Genomic DNA, 17463 nt, shown 5'->3' on the forward strand with positions numbered 1-17463 from the left:
TTTGCCTCAACCACTTCGAGAAAACTATGCACACCCTTAATGTACCCGGAGGTGTGTCTGTCACCGTACATACATTGCCGGTTCATCTGCGTCCATTATATATAATTTAGTGTGTCAAAAACCATTATAGAACATCATGAATAGATAATTAAGTGACCAAATTAATAGAAGTTCATCATCACATTAAAACCAAAGTACATACATAGTTCTCACTGAAACTATGTAAAACATTTCAATGCGAAAACAAATCCGATCATAATCGCAACCAAGGTAATAATTGATCCAACGATATAATGATATCAAGCCTCGGTATGAATGGCACATTTTCTACCAATCTTCAAGCGAATTGCATCCATTTTGATCTTGTGATCATCGACGACATCCGCAACACGCAACTTCAATATTATCTTCTCCACCTCAATTTTTTTATTTTTTACTTCAAGAAATTGTTTTCTTCTTCAACTAAATTTAACCTCTCGACAATAGGGTCGGTTGGAATTTCCGGTTCACATACCTCCTAGATAAATAAAATCTATGTCACGTTGGTCGACATAGTTGTCATAAACAATAAATGAACCAACTAGTTATAAAAGATAATATATACCACATCCGAATCATAGACAGGACGAGGACCGACGGGGCCGGATACCAAAACCATCACACTACATAATAAGAAGCAATAATAAAAGTAAGAAAATTATACAAGTATCTATCTAAACATACAAGTAAGAAATTTTTTCCTTTCAAAAAGAAGATAAGAACAAAAGGCTCACCACGGTGGTGCCGGCGACGAGATCGGCGCGGGCGATTGACGGCGTTGAAGACGGGGACGGGACGTGACAGACCGCTAAACCTAGACAAATATTAAGGAAAATGGAGTTTCGAGATCGAGTTTGGAGAGGAGAAAGCTTAAGTAGTGTGGCTCGGACATTCCATCGAACACCTTATGTGCACAGGAGGTGAGCTAGAGCACCACAAAGCCCTCCCCTTGCCGGCCAGAAAAAACAGAGCAGTATGGAGTGCTCTGCTCGCCGGCGAGGGGGTATATATAGGCAACTCATTGGTCCCGATTCGTGGCTGGAACCGGGACTAAAGGACACCCTTTGGTCCCGGTTCATGCCACCACCCGGGACCAATGATGATGGGCCAGGAGCAGGCACATTGGTCTCGGTTTGTCCCACCAACCGGGACCAAAGGGGCCAGACGAACCGGGACCAATGCCCTCACGAGGCCCGCCCGCCCCCCTGGGCTCACGAACCGGGACCAATGCCCCCATGGGTCCCGGTTCGTGACTGAACCAGGACTAATGGACTTATCTGGCCTGAACCAAAGGCCCTGTTTTCTACTAGTGAGTGTTATTTCTAACCCACCAGGGTTCAAATTCTATACTTGGCACTAGCACTGACTTTCTGCGATGTTTGCTCAGTGAGATCTACAATTAGAGATAAAAAATAGCAAATTCAATTGTGAGTAGTGTCAGCTTTGGGCGAATAGTGTTTGACAACATTCACATCCGATTTTTTTACAAGTAGATTGAATTAGTAGCTGAAACTTCTTAAGTTTGTACATCAAACATTGATGTGTGTCTACAATTTTTTTCAGAATTTTTAAACATGTTTAATATTTCTAGAAAAATTAATCTCATTGATTCTCGGGCCATAAAAAAAATAAATCTCATTGATTCTCACATAAAAGCAGATCCTACACTAGCTGCCCCCGGATCAGACGGCCACGAGCGCGCCTCCCATCGACGAAAAGAGACTAAAAGCTGGACCCACCTGTCAGTCAGATCCCGCTTCATCGGCGGCAGACCCCACGCGTCCCTGGTCCCACCAGCCGCTTTTCTTCCCCCACTCCAACCCGGCTCCCTGGAACCCGAAGCAAACCCCCGCACCGCACCGCACCCATCCATTCCCCGGTTCCGTTCCGACCCCCTCGGCTGGAAGGCGCGAGAGCTTCCGGAAGCACCCACCGAATCGGCGGCGCGCGATCGGGGAGTGTCGCCGCTGCTGGGGTCGCGCTCGCCGGCGCCGGAGATGGAGATGGACGCGACGGAGAGGCTGCGGTGGCGCTTCTCGGACGGCGGCCTCACCGATCTGCTCGACGCCCGCAGCCTCCACGGTTCCCCCGTAAGCGCCCTCGGAATGGCCGACCCCTTCTGTCCTTTCCGCGTTCCAGGCGTGGTGCATCTGTGCGTTCTTAGCTTTGGGGCGAAGTTTCTGGCCCGAATTGCCCGATTCGGCGGGAGGGGTTCGCGTGGGCGGTGGGCCAATCGCTGGTTGGCTCGTGACCCGCGGGGGTTGGGGGCTCGTGTTGCATTTCTCGGGCGGGGTTTCTCGATCGAGCTGACATTTGGAAGGGTTTATGAACGTCCGGTGAATGTTGGTTAATGCTGCCAATAGCTCGACTGCGTGGAGTCTGACAGTGACGCAGTTCCTTGTTGATGTATGTATCGGTTGCGTAACCTCGCAGATATCAGAAGTAATGTTGGTTCACAGCTCGTGAGGTGATTTTTTTGGTTCCGTGGGTAGATGCTTCTCGAGAAATTGGAATTGACTCCAGTATCGCCTGTTTTATACTACTGTTATGTGCAGGTGAGTTATTTAGAATGCAGGCGAACGAATTAACAACCCTCCTAATGCATTTTTATGGCGGGGGTGCTTTTTAGGTTGTAGGAGAACGGTATGGGCTGTAGCCAATGGGTTGTTCCATTACTTGGGCTATGCTATTGGATACTAATGTCTACTGTATTAGAAGTGGGACTGTGATATGAGTTTGGGAAGTCATGATCTTTGTGCTATGCTCTTGAGCCAACTTCTTATCACTTTGACCTTGTGTTCGTATATGGTCTCCTTAAATGGGAACTAACTAATAATACTATTATTATTTTTGCGGGAAGAATGGAAACTAAGCGTGAGGTGAATTTATGGGAACTAGGATTTTTGTTCAAAACCTTGTGTTGGATTCTTGGACATTGTCATAGAGTAAACACTGATAAACTAGGCACAATTAACAAAATTTTCTTTTCCAGGACATTGGAAAGAGAATGCAGTTCCATTCTTCTCTAGTACAAAGGCTTGCTTTAGAAAAGGAGATTGAGGTATTTGACTTCTTTTGTTGTTTATCTTATCATATATGCTAGCTTCCTCACAAGAACAGGGAGGTTTGTTTGTTTCCTGCGTTGGAATTTTTATTTGCTTAGAAGGAAGCTGAAATAGCGAAGTTCCTTGCTGTATCCTTGATTTTTACTGGATTGCCTTTTGGTTTCCTGTGATATCTAACAGGGTCACGTAGGTTGCGTGAATGCTATTGCATGGAACTCAAGTGGCTCACTTCTGATATCAGGATCAGATGACACTAGAGTAAGTTTCTGGATGCCAATTTCTCATCCATTATTCTCATGCTATCTGTAGCTGGTAGAGTTGCATGAACTCTTTACTTGTCTTGCAACACAGTAATTTTTTTCCTGTACTTCTTTGTTGACTGAGATTTAACTTTTTGTTACAACCTTAAGTGAAAGCAATCTGAATGATATAACACCATTTTCTTGCAAAATAGATGTTGCTCAGAGTTAGAGATGACACAATCTTGAAGTTGAACATTTTCTATGTATATGATTTTGTTTCCAATGGTGTATATCCTTGGACTGGAAAAGGCCGGAGAGTTTGATGGTTGATTCAGTGTACTTCTGTATCAATACTTGTTCTGCAGGTCAACATCTGGAATTATGCTAATCAAGAGCTGTTGCATGAAATTGATACTGGACATTCAGCAAATGTATTTTGCACAAAATTTGTACCGGAAACATGTGATGAAGTAGTAGTTTCAGGAGCAGGAGATGCTGAGGTACAACCTTTTTATGTTTTCACTTTTATCTTTCCCTATTATTCTGAGGCATCCTTTTCAGGAGAAGTTTATTGATTCTTTTCCAGGTTCGTGTTTTCAATTTGTCTCGTTTAAGTGGCATAAGGCCTAGGGAGGTTTCCATGGAGCCAGCTGCAGTTTACCAATGTCACTCAAGGAGGGTCAAGAAACTAGCTGTAAGATCCTAGTCTTATGCTGAACGCCATATGATTGGAATGTGGAACCGTATAGCATGAAGAAAATTTGTCTTTGAATTGCATCTAAGTTTGACAAAGCTTTGAGGTTGTTCCTAAATGTACGCCCTTCTAGATTTTACACTAGTGTCAAAACCGCTCTTATATTATGGGACGGAGGGAGTAGTATCTATTCGAGAAGAAAGAACGATGCCTTATTTTCACATCTTTGCACCACTTGAGATGTGTTCTACTTACTGATGCATTAAGATTTCACACTGCCTGGTTCAACATTCATAATTATGTTTATCTGCAATATGTAGGTCGAAGGTGGCAACCCTAATGTAGTGTGGAGTGCAAGTGAGGATGGTACTGTAAGACAGCATGATTTTAGGGAATGCAGTTCCTGTCCTCGTGCAGGATTGGTTAATCAGGAATGCCGTAACGTGCTTGTGAGTATTCTATCTGTTGGGTTCCGCTTCTATTGTGGTTCTCGTTGAGCATCTGATTCCACCTGAATTTAGCTTTTGTCCTTGAGAGCCAAATACAAGTGGCCAGTTTTACTATGGTAGCACATCTTGTGTTACTTTTAAATGTTTCTCTGTTTGAATTTTGAGGTGGCTCTCTTTTTTGTTCCACGAACCCTTGAACAAGAACAGACATAACTAAATGAGCCTATGTTGTTTTATGCTTTTGCATTGCTTTGCTATTTACCAGATGAATGGACCTGTAATGCTTCACTATGGTAATATAATTAGTTTAACTTTGCAACCAGCATGTTGTTGCTTTCAGTCACTTCCTCTCAGGATTGGTATGATCTCTGATGTTATTATGAGTCCTTTTGGAAATGCCATGATAAATATATCCATAGGATAAATGCTGGTTGTAAAGTTAGCTTAGCTGGGTGTGGATTTGGTTTTGATTCCAGTTTCTACATTACATGTGTTTTTGACAGCTAGATCTACGATCTGGAGGAAAGAAGTCTTTAGCTGATCCCCCCAGACAACCGCTGTCGTTTAAGTCTTGTGATATTAGCTCAGTTCGTCCCCATCAGCTCCTTGTTGGTGGGAGGTAATTTGTTGTCATAAATTAGTCAGTGCATGACGGGCCTTGCCCTTCAACTTAAAAAACATCACCTCACAACTTGATGTTTATGCAGTGATGCGTTTGCCCGGCTGTATGATAGGAGAATGCTTCCACCATTGAGCTCATGTCAAACAAGAAGGAAGCCACCGCCTTGTATAAAAATGTTCTGTCCATTGCACCTTGCTGAGAATGTGAGTTTTTCTCCTTGTTGTGGTGTTCCAGATTGTGCATGGTAAAGGTGGCAGTAGTTACTGCTTGCTGGTATCACATGGACTGCTCTTATATTTTAGAGCTATGGGGTTGCTTTAACTTGATTATTTGAGAAAATACTTTTCTGAGGAGTTCAGTTTTCTCCCAGAAATCATGCTACAGTATTTGGCGTAGAATTGGCAACTTTGTTTAGTTTGAGTTCAGAATTCTGTTACCTGTTGCTTTCAAAGTGACTTTTCTGTTACATTCGTTGACATTTGGCCTCTGCATTGTAATCAGAGGAAGTCAAATTTGCACCTTACCCATGTTGCGTTCAGCCCGAATGGGAATGAGGTTCTTTTGAGTTACAGTGGTGAACATGTATATCTATTTGATGTCGACCCAGGTATGGTTGTTCAGCTCCCTTTGTGTATGTATCCTCATTTTTGTTATCACACTTCTGCTTGTTTTCTGCCCACTGCCAGTGTTGATATCTTTAATACTTTACTGGTCAATTTATCTCTATATTTTCAGACAATACGAGTCCAGTGAGATACACAGCAGATGACGTACGCGATCAGTTATGTTTACTGCCTTTTCACAAGGAACCAAGAAAACAAAAGTCAAAACGAGACAAGTTTCCAGCTAAGAGAAATTTGTGTAGGGTGAGCAATCTTCTCTCTCTGCACTTGCTTGGGTGCGCTTGCGCTTCTCGCTTTCATAAACATGGCCTCTTCGTATCACACTATCACATACTACAAAGCATGGACACGACAAAAGTTGCCGAATCCCCGTGCTGACACGGCGGGACACGGGGACACGCTCGGACATGCGGGGATACGCGTATCCCGCCGTATTTCCTGAATTAAGAATTAAAAGAAAGAAAGAAAAGGGAGGGACACGGCTGGGATACGGAAGGGACACGAGGCAACGCTGGATCTGGAGCACCCTCGCCGCCGTGCTGATGCTGCGCCCACGCCACTGCGGTGCTGTTGCTGCTGTGCCCGCGCCGCCGCCGTTGCTGCTGCTGCATCCCCCGCTGCAGCGCTGGCCGCCGCCGCTGTTGCGGCAAGAGGAGCACGCTGGGAGGAGGGCGGTGGCGAGAGCTGCTGGCCTGCTGCAGGGTAGATGAGAGATCCATCGCTGGGAGGAGAGTGGCGGCTTGGTCAAAGCGTTAGAGCAGAGAGAGATAGGGTTTGAGTTTTGACGGTGCAGATTAATCTGTAGCATTCAGTTGCTCTTGAAATGGCACTAGCTGGGCCGGCCCAACTACTAATGGATCATCTTCTTTGTGGCCCAGTTACTGCTGAATGGGGCAATCTCTTTCTCGTTATTTTTTCGTCTTTAACTCTATATTACATGGCATATTTTTATTTATTTTTATATATACTTGCCGTGTCCCTGATGGGCTGTTTCTGGAAAATGCCGTATCCCGTGCCCCCGTATGCGTGTCGCCGTGTCCGTGTCCCCGTATCCGTGCTTTTTAGATCACATATGTTGCCTGGTCTGCGAGACATGTTGAACTTCTCTGCCTTTCATGGCACCTGTTTCAGGTAGATATGTTGAAGAAACTTATGCAAGTCGTGATAAAATCTCTGGAGACTGGCACAAACCTAATGCATGGCATTGAAGCATGCTGTGAAATACTCGAGGCCATGGAATCTGATATTGATGATAGCACGAGGCATGATTGTTTGTGTACCCGCGCAGGATTGTACCTAAAGGTTTGCTATCATTTGTTTATCGGTTATCAAATCTCTGTTCCATAAAAAATATTGAACTTATGATTTACAGCGGAGGTGGAAAAATGATGTTTACATGGCTATTCGGGATTGCAATGAAGCAAGGAGTATTGACTTCGCATCATTCCAGGCACACTTGTTCATGGCTGATGCACTGCTACAGGTAAAAATGTGTAATTGTGTCTAAGGTTATATATGCTTATACAGCAAATAATGCTGTACCATCATACAAAATCGGTCTAAACCTGGTACTTTGAGTTGCTTTGTGCATGGTATCTCGAGTTGTTTTGCCTTTGTTAGGAAATTCTAAATTTGTGCTACCTATTCTTTGTCAGATGAAAATGAGCATATTCTAAAGCAATTCTAATTAGGTGGATGCTTAGATCATACCGACTCGATCACCCCTTTGTTTAATCGTGTCTGCTATGATCGGCTCCTTGTAGTTCTATAATTGATGTGTAGACTTATCCACAACCACATGCCTACCAATTGATGCGTCTTGTTATCTCACTAAAATTCTTTATCTCCTAAATCCTCCTCCTTTAGTCTGGAGTGATAAATGAAGAGATGGAAACTCGGTACATTCTCCATCTCTTACAAATATGTGCTTTGCCTTCTGTAGTTAGGAAGACTGAAGGAGGCATGTGAATATGCAGAAGCTGCACATAGTCTTGTTCTACCAAATTCGGTGTCTGCGGAACAGGTGGAAAATATAAAGAAGCGACTTGCTGCTGGTGAGTACATAGAAACAATTGTTTTGTCCCGCATAGCTACACCATGTGAATTTAATATTTGGAGATTGTTATGTAGTCACAGCTTCACATGCTAAAAGATGGCCTCTCCAGTGCACATAGCTCAGTAACCTGTTAATCTGAAAATGTTAGTGATCACAAGAAACATGTACATGCAAATGTACCAGTACTTCTCTATATATAATATTCCATATTCATTTTCCATGTAATTTCTGCTGCCACAGCTGTTCGTAGATCCATTGTATTTATTTTATAGCTTCTGGTATTGAACTCGAGGATATATTCGGATTGAGAATTCTATGATGCCAATGGATTCAAAATTTTATTGTTGCTTGTATCCACAATATGTGATATGTTTCTGTTATTTTTTTTGAAAGATCTGATGGATTTATGTTGTTCAAACAGCTGAACTTGAGAAAAATAAAAAAGATCAACAAGGAAATACTAACACTGATGCACGGCATGGACGGTTACGGTCATTGAGTGATCTATTGTTCAGATCAGATGTTAGTGGGTCATCATCACAGGAGGGCCGAGAAGATTCAGATTACAATGATGAGATGGAGTTAGACTTTGATACATCAGTATCAGGTGACGAAAGCCATGATAGTGATCCAGGTGCTGTTCGAGGTAGCTTACGTTTAAAATTGAACCGAAGAGAGGATCAAACTAATGAACAGTCTGTTCGGAATGGATCAGCTGAGTCCACTTGTAATGGCGATTCTGCCTACGAGGTTCTTACTTTTTCATCCTACTCTTTTATCTGAATGTTAAAGTCCCTAGTACGGGATTCTCTTTTTCGGTGTCCTATATTTGTATGCTGACATTGCATGGCTTTAATACCATCCTGTTGTGCAATGTAGCCGGATGTTGCCATTGATATGAAACAAAGATATGTTGGGCACTGCAATGTGGGGACAGATATAAAGCAAGCTAGCTTTCTTGGTGAACAAGGTTAGGCTATTAAGCTGTTTCTTCTTGCATGCATGTTTAATTTTTATTTAAGTCGATAGTCCAGCTACCAGCCGTTTGCATGACGGATAACAGAAGACATCGACCTTTTATAGAAGGCGTACAGCTGTGCACCTTTCATGCACCTGTTGCTAGGTTTGGCGTGGGCTTTTCCTTACCTTTCTAAGTGAAAGATCCCTTCTTGGTCGGTTTCTTATCGTCGGTAATGCTTTCGGATTAAAATAAGAAGTGCAGAGCTCTTGCACATTCTCTAAAAACTATGTTATCAAATACCCTTAGATGTTCAGAAAACAACTCATGAACCAATTAGAGGTTAAATTATCCTAGATTGTGGTGTGGCATATAATTAGGTTCTACAGAATCACTTGCTTTGATTTGAATTTATGCAAATTTACCAAATTATCACAAAAGTACACTCCAAAGAAAAGTTATCACTCGAGCAGGCATTATTTGGCATGCATATCTCAAATAACATGTTTAATGAGTTCCTGTTCTAGCCACTGCTATTACGAACCAGACCCACTTGTGAAGGCCACGTTAATTTCTGCGTGTTATACGACGATTGAGGCAGAGCTGATACGTTGGCCAGCTGGCCAGGTCTGCCTTATTGCTCTGATACTCCTCCGTGATTCTCACCCTGCTAACATCAACCAAGAGGTACAGACTGATGTAGAGTCCCAGCAGCGCTAAAATTACCATGTGTCAGTTAAAGGTAGGCTCGTTGGTCAAAGTTGGACGGGAACTCATTAGGGTGTATTTTTGCGACAGATATGTCAGAGCGGACCTGTAGTTTTATGGAACAAACCCGCATAAGAGTGTAGTTTTGTGGAAAGTAATTCTTAAAGCTTAATTTGATGATAGTTTACTCAAAGTATGTGTAGACAGTTAAATTTAATGTAATTCATATGTACTAAATGTGCCTAATGCTGTATTGCTCTTACGATAGGGGAATTTATTGCCAGCGGAAGTGATGATGGTAGATGGTTCATATGGGAGAAAAGAACAGGAAGGCTTGTTAAAATGCTTGCAGGGGATGGAGCTGGTAATTGCAATTTCATTTCTTACTGTGGCTATCCTTGAGTACTGCTTCTCATGTGCCCCTATATCTTGTTTAGTTGTGAACTGTATACAGTCTCATCCCTATGATTGTGCTGTTGCAACGAGTGGAATTGACAATACAATAAAGGTATTTGATCTGATCCTTTTCTTTTCTTGAAGTACTTGAATAATTTGCCCTCACTATTCACTTTGTCTTTGTTTATTGCTAGTTATGGACACCGGATGCAGAAGGTACTTCTATGGTTGATGGACCAGAAATTGATGTGTTAAGTGCCATAGAGAACAACCAGAAGAAGTTATGCCGCAACCGTGAAACTTTGTTGTAAGCTGTCAAAACTTCCTTAGGAGTTTAGCCATATGCTATTTTGGCTTGCAATGAAATTACCACATCTATCATGTGGTACCATGCTGTTTCTTTTGATCTGTGTACCAAGTTATATATAGAAACTAGCTAGTAATGATTTTCCTATGTTACGTATCTATGTGCAGGCCTTTTGAGTTTTTGGAACGATTTGGGGCGCATGAATTTGCTGAAGGAAGCTTGCATCCTTTAGAGTGTGCGCAGACTTGATATACTATTGCTTGGGTTGCTGAGGTACTGCTGTTTGCTGGAGATTTTAGGGCATTCCCAACATGTTACTCGGGAATAATGTGAAACCTCACTTTTGCTCTCTGATTTCGGCCTTTTGATTTGTTCTTTCTTTCACTTTTCAGGAAAAGGGAGGACATTTAATCCAAGATACAAGCAGCCAGTGTCTAGGTAAACATGAGATTGCAAGGTTGTGTTGCAATCGTAGCCAGTGTTTTGCACACCTTGCTTAGATAATATTGCAGGGGCGCTGGTATTAAGTTGTTGCTTGAGATGAGAATAGACAGTAAAGGCTGTTTGTTGGTGCATTCACTTGTACAGATTGTAGAAAAGCGAAGTCTTGTAATAAGTAAATCATCTGTACATGCTTCCATAATAGAGCCGTCTGCTGTGACGTTTTTCTGGGGCGAAAGGTCGGCGACTTGGATGCTACGTCGTCGGGCAAGTCTACTGGTAAATGCAGGTGAGACCTCGGGTAGAGAAGCTGCAGTAGAGACATACTGTATGTTGCTTGGTGCCGACTTATGGTTTTGGGTCCCCATTTGGTCCAAATGAATGCTTACATGATCGTTTTTAGTTCAGTGTAAGTGCCGTGATGCAGTAGAGACATCACCATCGATAGTTCAGCCTACGTCGTAGGTTGACGGGCGAAGTGGGCAGGCAACACTATCGAACACGCAAAGGGCGAAGTGGACGTGTTTCTCTTTAGATGCAAGAGCGTTTCGCTCACCCTTGCAAGGAAGTGACGGAACCCTAGCGACGCTAAGGCTGTCTCGGCTTGTTTTATAAACGTTTCTGTTGTCCGCGGCAAGGCTGCGGGCGTTTTGATAATGCCAGTTTCTCCGGGTGCGGGGGCCCTCTGGTATGTTTTTCCGCTCCGGTTTCATCTGTCGGCTGGCGTTGCGAGTATATGTTCCAGCTGGAAGTATGTAGAATGTCCGAACCTATCACTTGGTAGCCAACAGTACGTCACTAGTACTAGTAGTATTTTTTTTTGAACAAATCACTAGTACTAGTAGTAGTACTTTTATCTAGAGCAGGGCCAAGCAAAGCAAAACAAACCAAATCAGCGCCCTATCACTAGTGCCTGGAAGCCTGGAATCCAGAGGTGTTGCTTTGCTGACGTCTCAATCGCGCCATCCCCATCCAGCTCGTGTTCTCCGATCTCATCCAAGACAAAGAGACCCATCGTGAGAAATGAAAATACCCTCGTGGTAATCGCGTCGACTCTGTTGAATTTGCCCCTGTCCAGATCATGATGTCCTACGCTGTACAGCAGACGTACATCTTTCTTTCTACCAACAACTTTTATTATGTTTATTATACACGAAGAAGAAAAGCAAAGACCCAAATTGCTAATCCCACGTCCGCACGCACTAGCTAAGAAGGAGCCCTCGAGTCCACGTCTCAGCATGCTGCAGTCTTCACCAAGGCTCGTCGTGGTTTACAGTACATACACCGAGGGAAAAAGAAAGTCAAAGGCCATAGCTTCACGTATAGACCAGGCGCGCACGCAACGGATCACGCCAAAACGAGAAAAAAAAAATCCTTGTCTCGCCTCGCCGTGAAGCACTTGCCCGTCGGTCCGGTCAGGTCCGGCCTCTCCCTTCCCCTCTGGTGGCTGGCCGGTGGTATTCCTTCCTACGCACACCACACGCGCGCACGCCACAAAGTACAACTAGTAGTACCTGCCACTAGGTCGCAGTGGGGCCCACGCATCACCTGGTATCCGATTGGCTGTCGCCGCATGCATGCCTAGTCAAACAAAACACACCGACCCCCCGCCGTCGCCCATCGGCCCCCTGTTTTTCAGCTATTTTACAAAGGCTGCCATCGCTTGACTCTCTAGGTCTACTGGGCAAGAGACCGTCGCGTGTGACTGACAGGTCGCCCGCTGGCCCCGTGGGCCGCTCCTGTCAGTGAAGCCAAGTACGGATGCGCGTCGCGTTTCGGTAGGCCCAGGCTTGCCCCGCCGCCCAACGAGGACCGTCCACCCAAACGCAATTATTCCTTCCACGGGCCGGGGTCTGGCTTGCCCCCTCGATGCCCTCCTTTTCACGGCTTTGCCACTGGAAAACGACACGCTATTTGTTTTTGTCTTTGTTATCATTATTATTACTCAGGTTGTTTTGTGTACTCGCCCTTGTAAGATCTGATATTTACTGGACCAGCGGAGACATTCTATCGTGCTGTGCGTGTATTGTTCTTGTTTTTTTTTACAACGCAAGTACTCTAGTTTTTTCCCCTTTGATCAAGGAATGCCAACGCAAGTGTGACTTTCCTACATCGTGTACGTATTCATGTAAGCCCAGACTTCACCCTATTTCCGAAACAAGAAAATTACCCCTCCGTCCCACAATATAAGACGTTTTTGCAAGCTGTTTTAGCTTGCAAAAGCATCTTATATTATAGGATGGGGGAAGTACATTACATGCACAAGCAAATAAAATGTGACACCAGATACTTGCATGCCATGACAAGGGTGGCGGTGTGACTGGACCATGGCACGTTGCGATCGTTGAGATGCATCCGATGGCCTCAACAAGCTTTGTCTTTGATTTTATTGTGTCGATCGATTTAGTACATGTGAAGGAGCGTCCGCACTCATGCCCAAGGAATGTAGGTGTTGAATCACAAAACCTTGTTAATAAATATCGTTTCTCCATCTACTTCGCCCAATGGTCTAATTGCGTAAGTCATAACATCTTGCATGCTATAGAAATAGAATAATCCATTGTGAAAGACGTGGAATGTGCTAAAATAAATAAATTTGTAAACAACTTAATGTGTGCCAGTTGCGCACATGATAGCCCAACTAAGGTTGGTTGTAATGGGCAGTATCATAAGTTAGTATCATGCATATGATACTAGTGTATGATACTACCTCCCTAATGCATAGTATCATATGGTAGTATCATAGATGACTTTATTTATTGTCATGCATGACACATACTAGTGTAGCATTTATTATGATACGGTATCATGATATGATACTCAACCCTCTTTTACTTCATTTAATTCTATGCCACCTCATCAAAGTTGCCTAGTTGGCATGCATGATACTAGTTATGATACTCCCATTACAACCAGCCTAAGAAATAAGAATGTATTAGTAATGTCGTTCTGATACTCATTTATAGTTTATAAACTTTATCAATAATGCCATGCCCTATTTAGGAGAAAAGTTGCACGTCGTGTGGTAATACGCTTTCTCTCTCCACTTCGCTATAACCATCACCGGTTTCGGAGGAATCCATTTCAAAATGTTATGTCCATGGAAGAAAACTTTGGAGATAATAGAGGTAACTTATTTTAACGAGAATCGATTGAGATATCAAAACAAAGAAAGTAGTTGAAGCCATTTTTTCTTCAGTTCAGTGAAGAGCTTCACACAAAAAAGTATAAACTTGAAGGTCCAAAAGGCAAAAGCTAACTGAAAAAATAAATCAGGACAGCGTTACATGTCCGCCATGGGGGACGAGGTGGAGGAGGACAAAAGAGGGCAGCTCCCGCAAGATCTTGAGATGTGTGAAGACTACCGCAGACAGCGCATCAGCTTATTAGCACTACCACAGCCAGCAGCGCCCCCACCATCCTCCAGTTCATTCTTCTCCCTAACCCTGCTGCAGGTAGTTTGCCTTGCCAAGAACAAGGCAAGCAAAGCCTATCGATCGATCGATCGATCGATCGGAATCGATCTCATGTGGCAGCTCTGCCCATCCATCTGAGATCGATTGATCGATCGCCAGGTGTGTATACCCGTTAATTTCCATGGGAGGCGACGGCAAGTTGGGTGCCGCCGAGGCCGCCGTCTGCTGCATGTGCGGCGACCATGGCCTCCTGCCGGAGCTGTTCCGCTGCGCCGCCTGCTCCTTCCGCTCCCAGCACACGTATGTATCCTACCTCTTTTCCGTTGGCGCATATGTGTGATTAGAAGAGCTAATTTTGGATTTATTTGCATGGATATTCTTGGATACGGGGATAGCTAGGTTAATTAGCAACGACGGCAGGTTCGTGAAATAGGAGGATTTTTGTGTGTGTGTGAAATGGTTCTAACCGAACGACGACACAGCATATCACAAACATGCGCACATGGAATTAGCTAACACACCAACATACGCAAGCATTGATTCGCATATGGCTATTCATCATTAATTCTGCATCATCATCTAGCTTGGCGTACGAAGTACCATACAATGCCAGCAGTTATATAATGGATTAGTTTCGTGCTTGGATTCATCTGAACAAGAACTGTTCAATGGCAATCCCCTTTTGAGTTTGCATTGGTATATTTGGTGACACGTTTGGCATACACATATCTATCTCCGATATATCATTTTCGCGCGCCACCCTGTGCCCGGCCCGCCCCTACATCCAGCCAATTAATTTGTTCCGACTTTTTGCACGATTCCACGAGAATTCGTCAACAAAATGGGGCCGGCCAAAGACCCAAGAGATATATACACACATCCGATCGATGTTGATATAAAGCTGTACGGTCGCTGTACCCTGTATAGACATCCAGCTAGTTCAGCCACAGCTGAATCGATCGGTCGCCATTGTTCAGTTCTTTGATATTTCACGTGTCTACCATCTGCAAATGTGTGCGACAGTGCATGCAATAACGCAGTACATGCACTCCATGTATCTGCATGTACTCCGTATGTACGTACTACCTAGCAACTAAATGTGTACACATGGTCATGTGTCACTTTAGGTACTGCACGGATCGGTACCCCAAGGCGGAGGCGTATGGCACATGCAACTGGTGCCTGAGGGCAGGGCAAGGAAGCGGCGACGGCGGCGGCGCCGATCCTAGCCCGGTGATATCCACCTTCAAAGTGCCCGGCCGGCCTGTGCCGGCCGCTGACCGCATGGATGTCCCGGCTTGCAGCGGTGGCAGCAGATCGATGCCGGGGAAGGTCGCGGCTCGCGGCGACTTCGCCGCGGAGTTGAACAAGCCTATCAAGAAGCAGCAACACCGGCGGCGGCTCCTGCTGCAGCGGTCGGCGTCTGACCTGAGCAGTGGCGTCCGTGCCAACCGCGGCGCCGGGCCGCCCTCTCCCGGCGTCGCCCGGGGAAGACCGAGGGTTCGGAGGTACAAGCTCTTGGAAGAGGTCATCAGTAGCTAGCTGAGCGCCGTACATGTCGTGCATGGTTTAGTGTGCGTATTTAAGCATGCGGGCATGTATTTACGTACATGTAGTAGACGTGAGCAGGTGCGGCGATGGAGTTCTATAGCTCTATATATGTGATGTTGAGAGCATGACGATCGACTTGCTAACAATAACATGCAGCTCGATCATTCACTTGATTCCCGGTTTAGAGAGTGTTAATGTAAGAGAGACAAATGACAAATGAACAGTAGCCGAGTTCGTTCCTCGATGATGTTTACATTTGTAAAGGAACAGTGTAAAGACAAATGAAAGGGCTTAATTGGGCCAATTAAACTTAACTATTTTTTAGTCAAAAATACCTTCGGCTTTAATAAGGCCCAGTTAGTCTTATCTGTTGGATCGCCCGTATAATACACATACTTTGGTGTATCACAATGCATCGTAAAATTTCCCATTATTTATCGTTGGTTGGGATCACACTTCTGTTTCGGAATATAAGATGTATCGATTTTCATGCAAGTCAAATTTGTGTATGTTTGACCATGATTATTGAATGAAATATTGACATATACAATACAAAATAAAAATATGAAAATAATTTTTGTGATAGATCTAATGATACAGATTTGGTACTGTAGATATTGGTATTTTTTCTTCTAAAAACTTGGTCAAACATATACATGTTTGACTTTAAGAAAACTAATTCACTTAATATTTTGGAACGAAGGCAGTAGTTTCTGAACGAATGCTATGTCGCCGAAGGGATGCCTTGCATGTTGGTTGGATAAGGTGCATGAGCGAAACTATCGTTATAACATCATCATCATCTTGTTAAGTCTCCTAAACCCTCTAGGAAAAATATGAGAAGATATGTGCAATATGACATCAAAAACTCTCGAAGAAAACGTGGGAGCAAAAGGAGAAACTGACATATCATAATACCCGTATTACTATTACCTCATTAAAAACCTTCCAAGAGAAACCATTCGGAAAAAAACTCATAAATAAAAAGAATGCAATATCAAAGATCCGAGGACCACAAATATATTATCATACATGGATACACCCACCGAACTTTGCAAGTCTCGAAGTCGTCTCATATCAATTCCATTAATACAGTTCTCAAATAAAAACATGGTAAGGACTTTGTACATAAATCAACAACATTATCACATGACTTCGTTTGCAAAGTATTTATCTCCCATTTTTCTGCAACTCATAGGGATAAAATAATTTAGGAGCAACATGCTTTGCAATATTATTCTTTATATAACATGTTTGCATCTGCGTAATGCATGCAACATTATCTTCATAGATAATGGTGGGTGATTCAAATGAACCAATCCCACTTGAACTTCCAATAAAATTCATCATTCCGCGAAGCCATACATACTCACGTGATGCTTCATACAGAATAATGATTTCAGAATGATTTGTGGATGTAGCCACCAAAGTTTGTTTTGTTGATTTCCAAGAGAAGGTTGTACCCCCATGCGAAAAGACAAAACAAGTATGTGATCTAGCATTATGGGGACCGGGTGGATATCCAGCATCACAATATCCCACCATAGTCATGTCTTGATTCCTCTGATAGAACAAACTATGAGCATCTACAGCCGGGCGCCCCAAACCTGCCTCATATGCCGGGGCGGGCTGCCCGGTCACGAAATTTTGACCCAGACGGGTGCCTCAAACGCCCGGGCTAACCGACACCCTTCAGATCCAGCCCAAATATGGGGTGGATATCGGGGCACTCGAGCGCGTCCGCCACGTCAGACCCGACAGCCCAACCTCATCGCAAATTGCACCGAATCCACCAAATCGACCTATCGCATCGATTTGCTCTCTCCTCTCTTCTTCCTACTCCTCCCCTTCCATCTCGCCGCCCCGCCGCCGTGCGCGCCTTGTAGCCGTCCATAG

At 44.0% G+C, this 17463-nt stretch overlaps 2 protein-coding genes across 2 annotated transcripts; both read left to right on the top strand.

The window, feature by feature from the left end:
• Positions 1–1896: 1896 nt before the first annotated feature.
• LOC119291704 (WD and tetratricopeptide repeats protein 1-like) lies at positions 1897–10838 on the top strand. Its single transcript, XM_037570515.1, has 20 exons — positions 1897–2129; positions 3032–3100; positions 3285–3362; positions 3712–3846; positions 3933–4040; positions 4361–4489; positions 4993–5108; positions 5197–5314; positions 5613–5718; positions 5847–5977; positions 6866–7036; positions 7107–7217; positions 7677–7788; positions 8212–8540; positions 8670–8760; positions 9725–9820; positions 9894–9964; positions 10047–10159; positions 10327–10432; positions 10552–10838. The coding sequence occupies exons 1-19, from the start codon at positions 2037–2039 to the stop codon at positions 10406–10408; spliced, it is 2259 nt and encodes a 752-aa protein (XP_037426412.1). The 5' UTR covers positions 1897–2036; the 3' UTR covers positions 10409–10432; positions 10552–10838.
• Positions 10839–13923: 3085 nt separating this feature from the next.
• Positions 13924–15881, top strand: LOC119291706. Its single transcript, XM_037570516.1, has 2 exons — positions 13924–14316; positions 15144–15881. The coding sequence occupies exons 1-2, from the start codon at positions 14198–14200 to the stop codon at positions 15556–15558; spliced, it is 534 nt and encodes a 177-aa protein (XP_037426413.1). The 5' UTR covers positions 13924–14197; the 3' UTR covers positions 15559–15881.
• Positions 15882–17463: the final 1582 nt, after the last annotated feature.

This window comes from Triticum dicoccoides, chromosome 4B (assembly GCF_002162155.2).
Source record: "Triticum dicoccoides isolate Atlit2015 ecotype Zavitan chromosome 4B, WEW_v2.0, whole genome shotgun sequence".
NCBI classification, from domain to species: Eukaryota; Viridiplantae; Streptophyta; class Magnoliopsida; order Poales; family Poaceae; genus Triticum; species Triticum dicoccoides.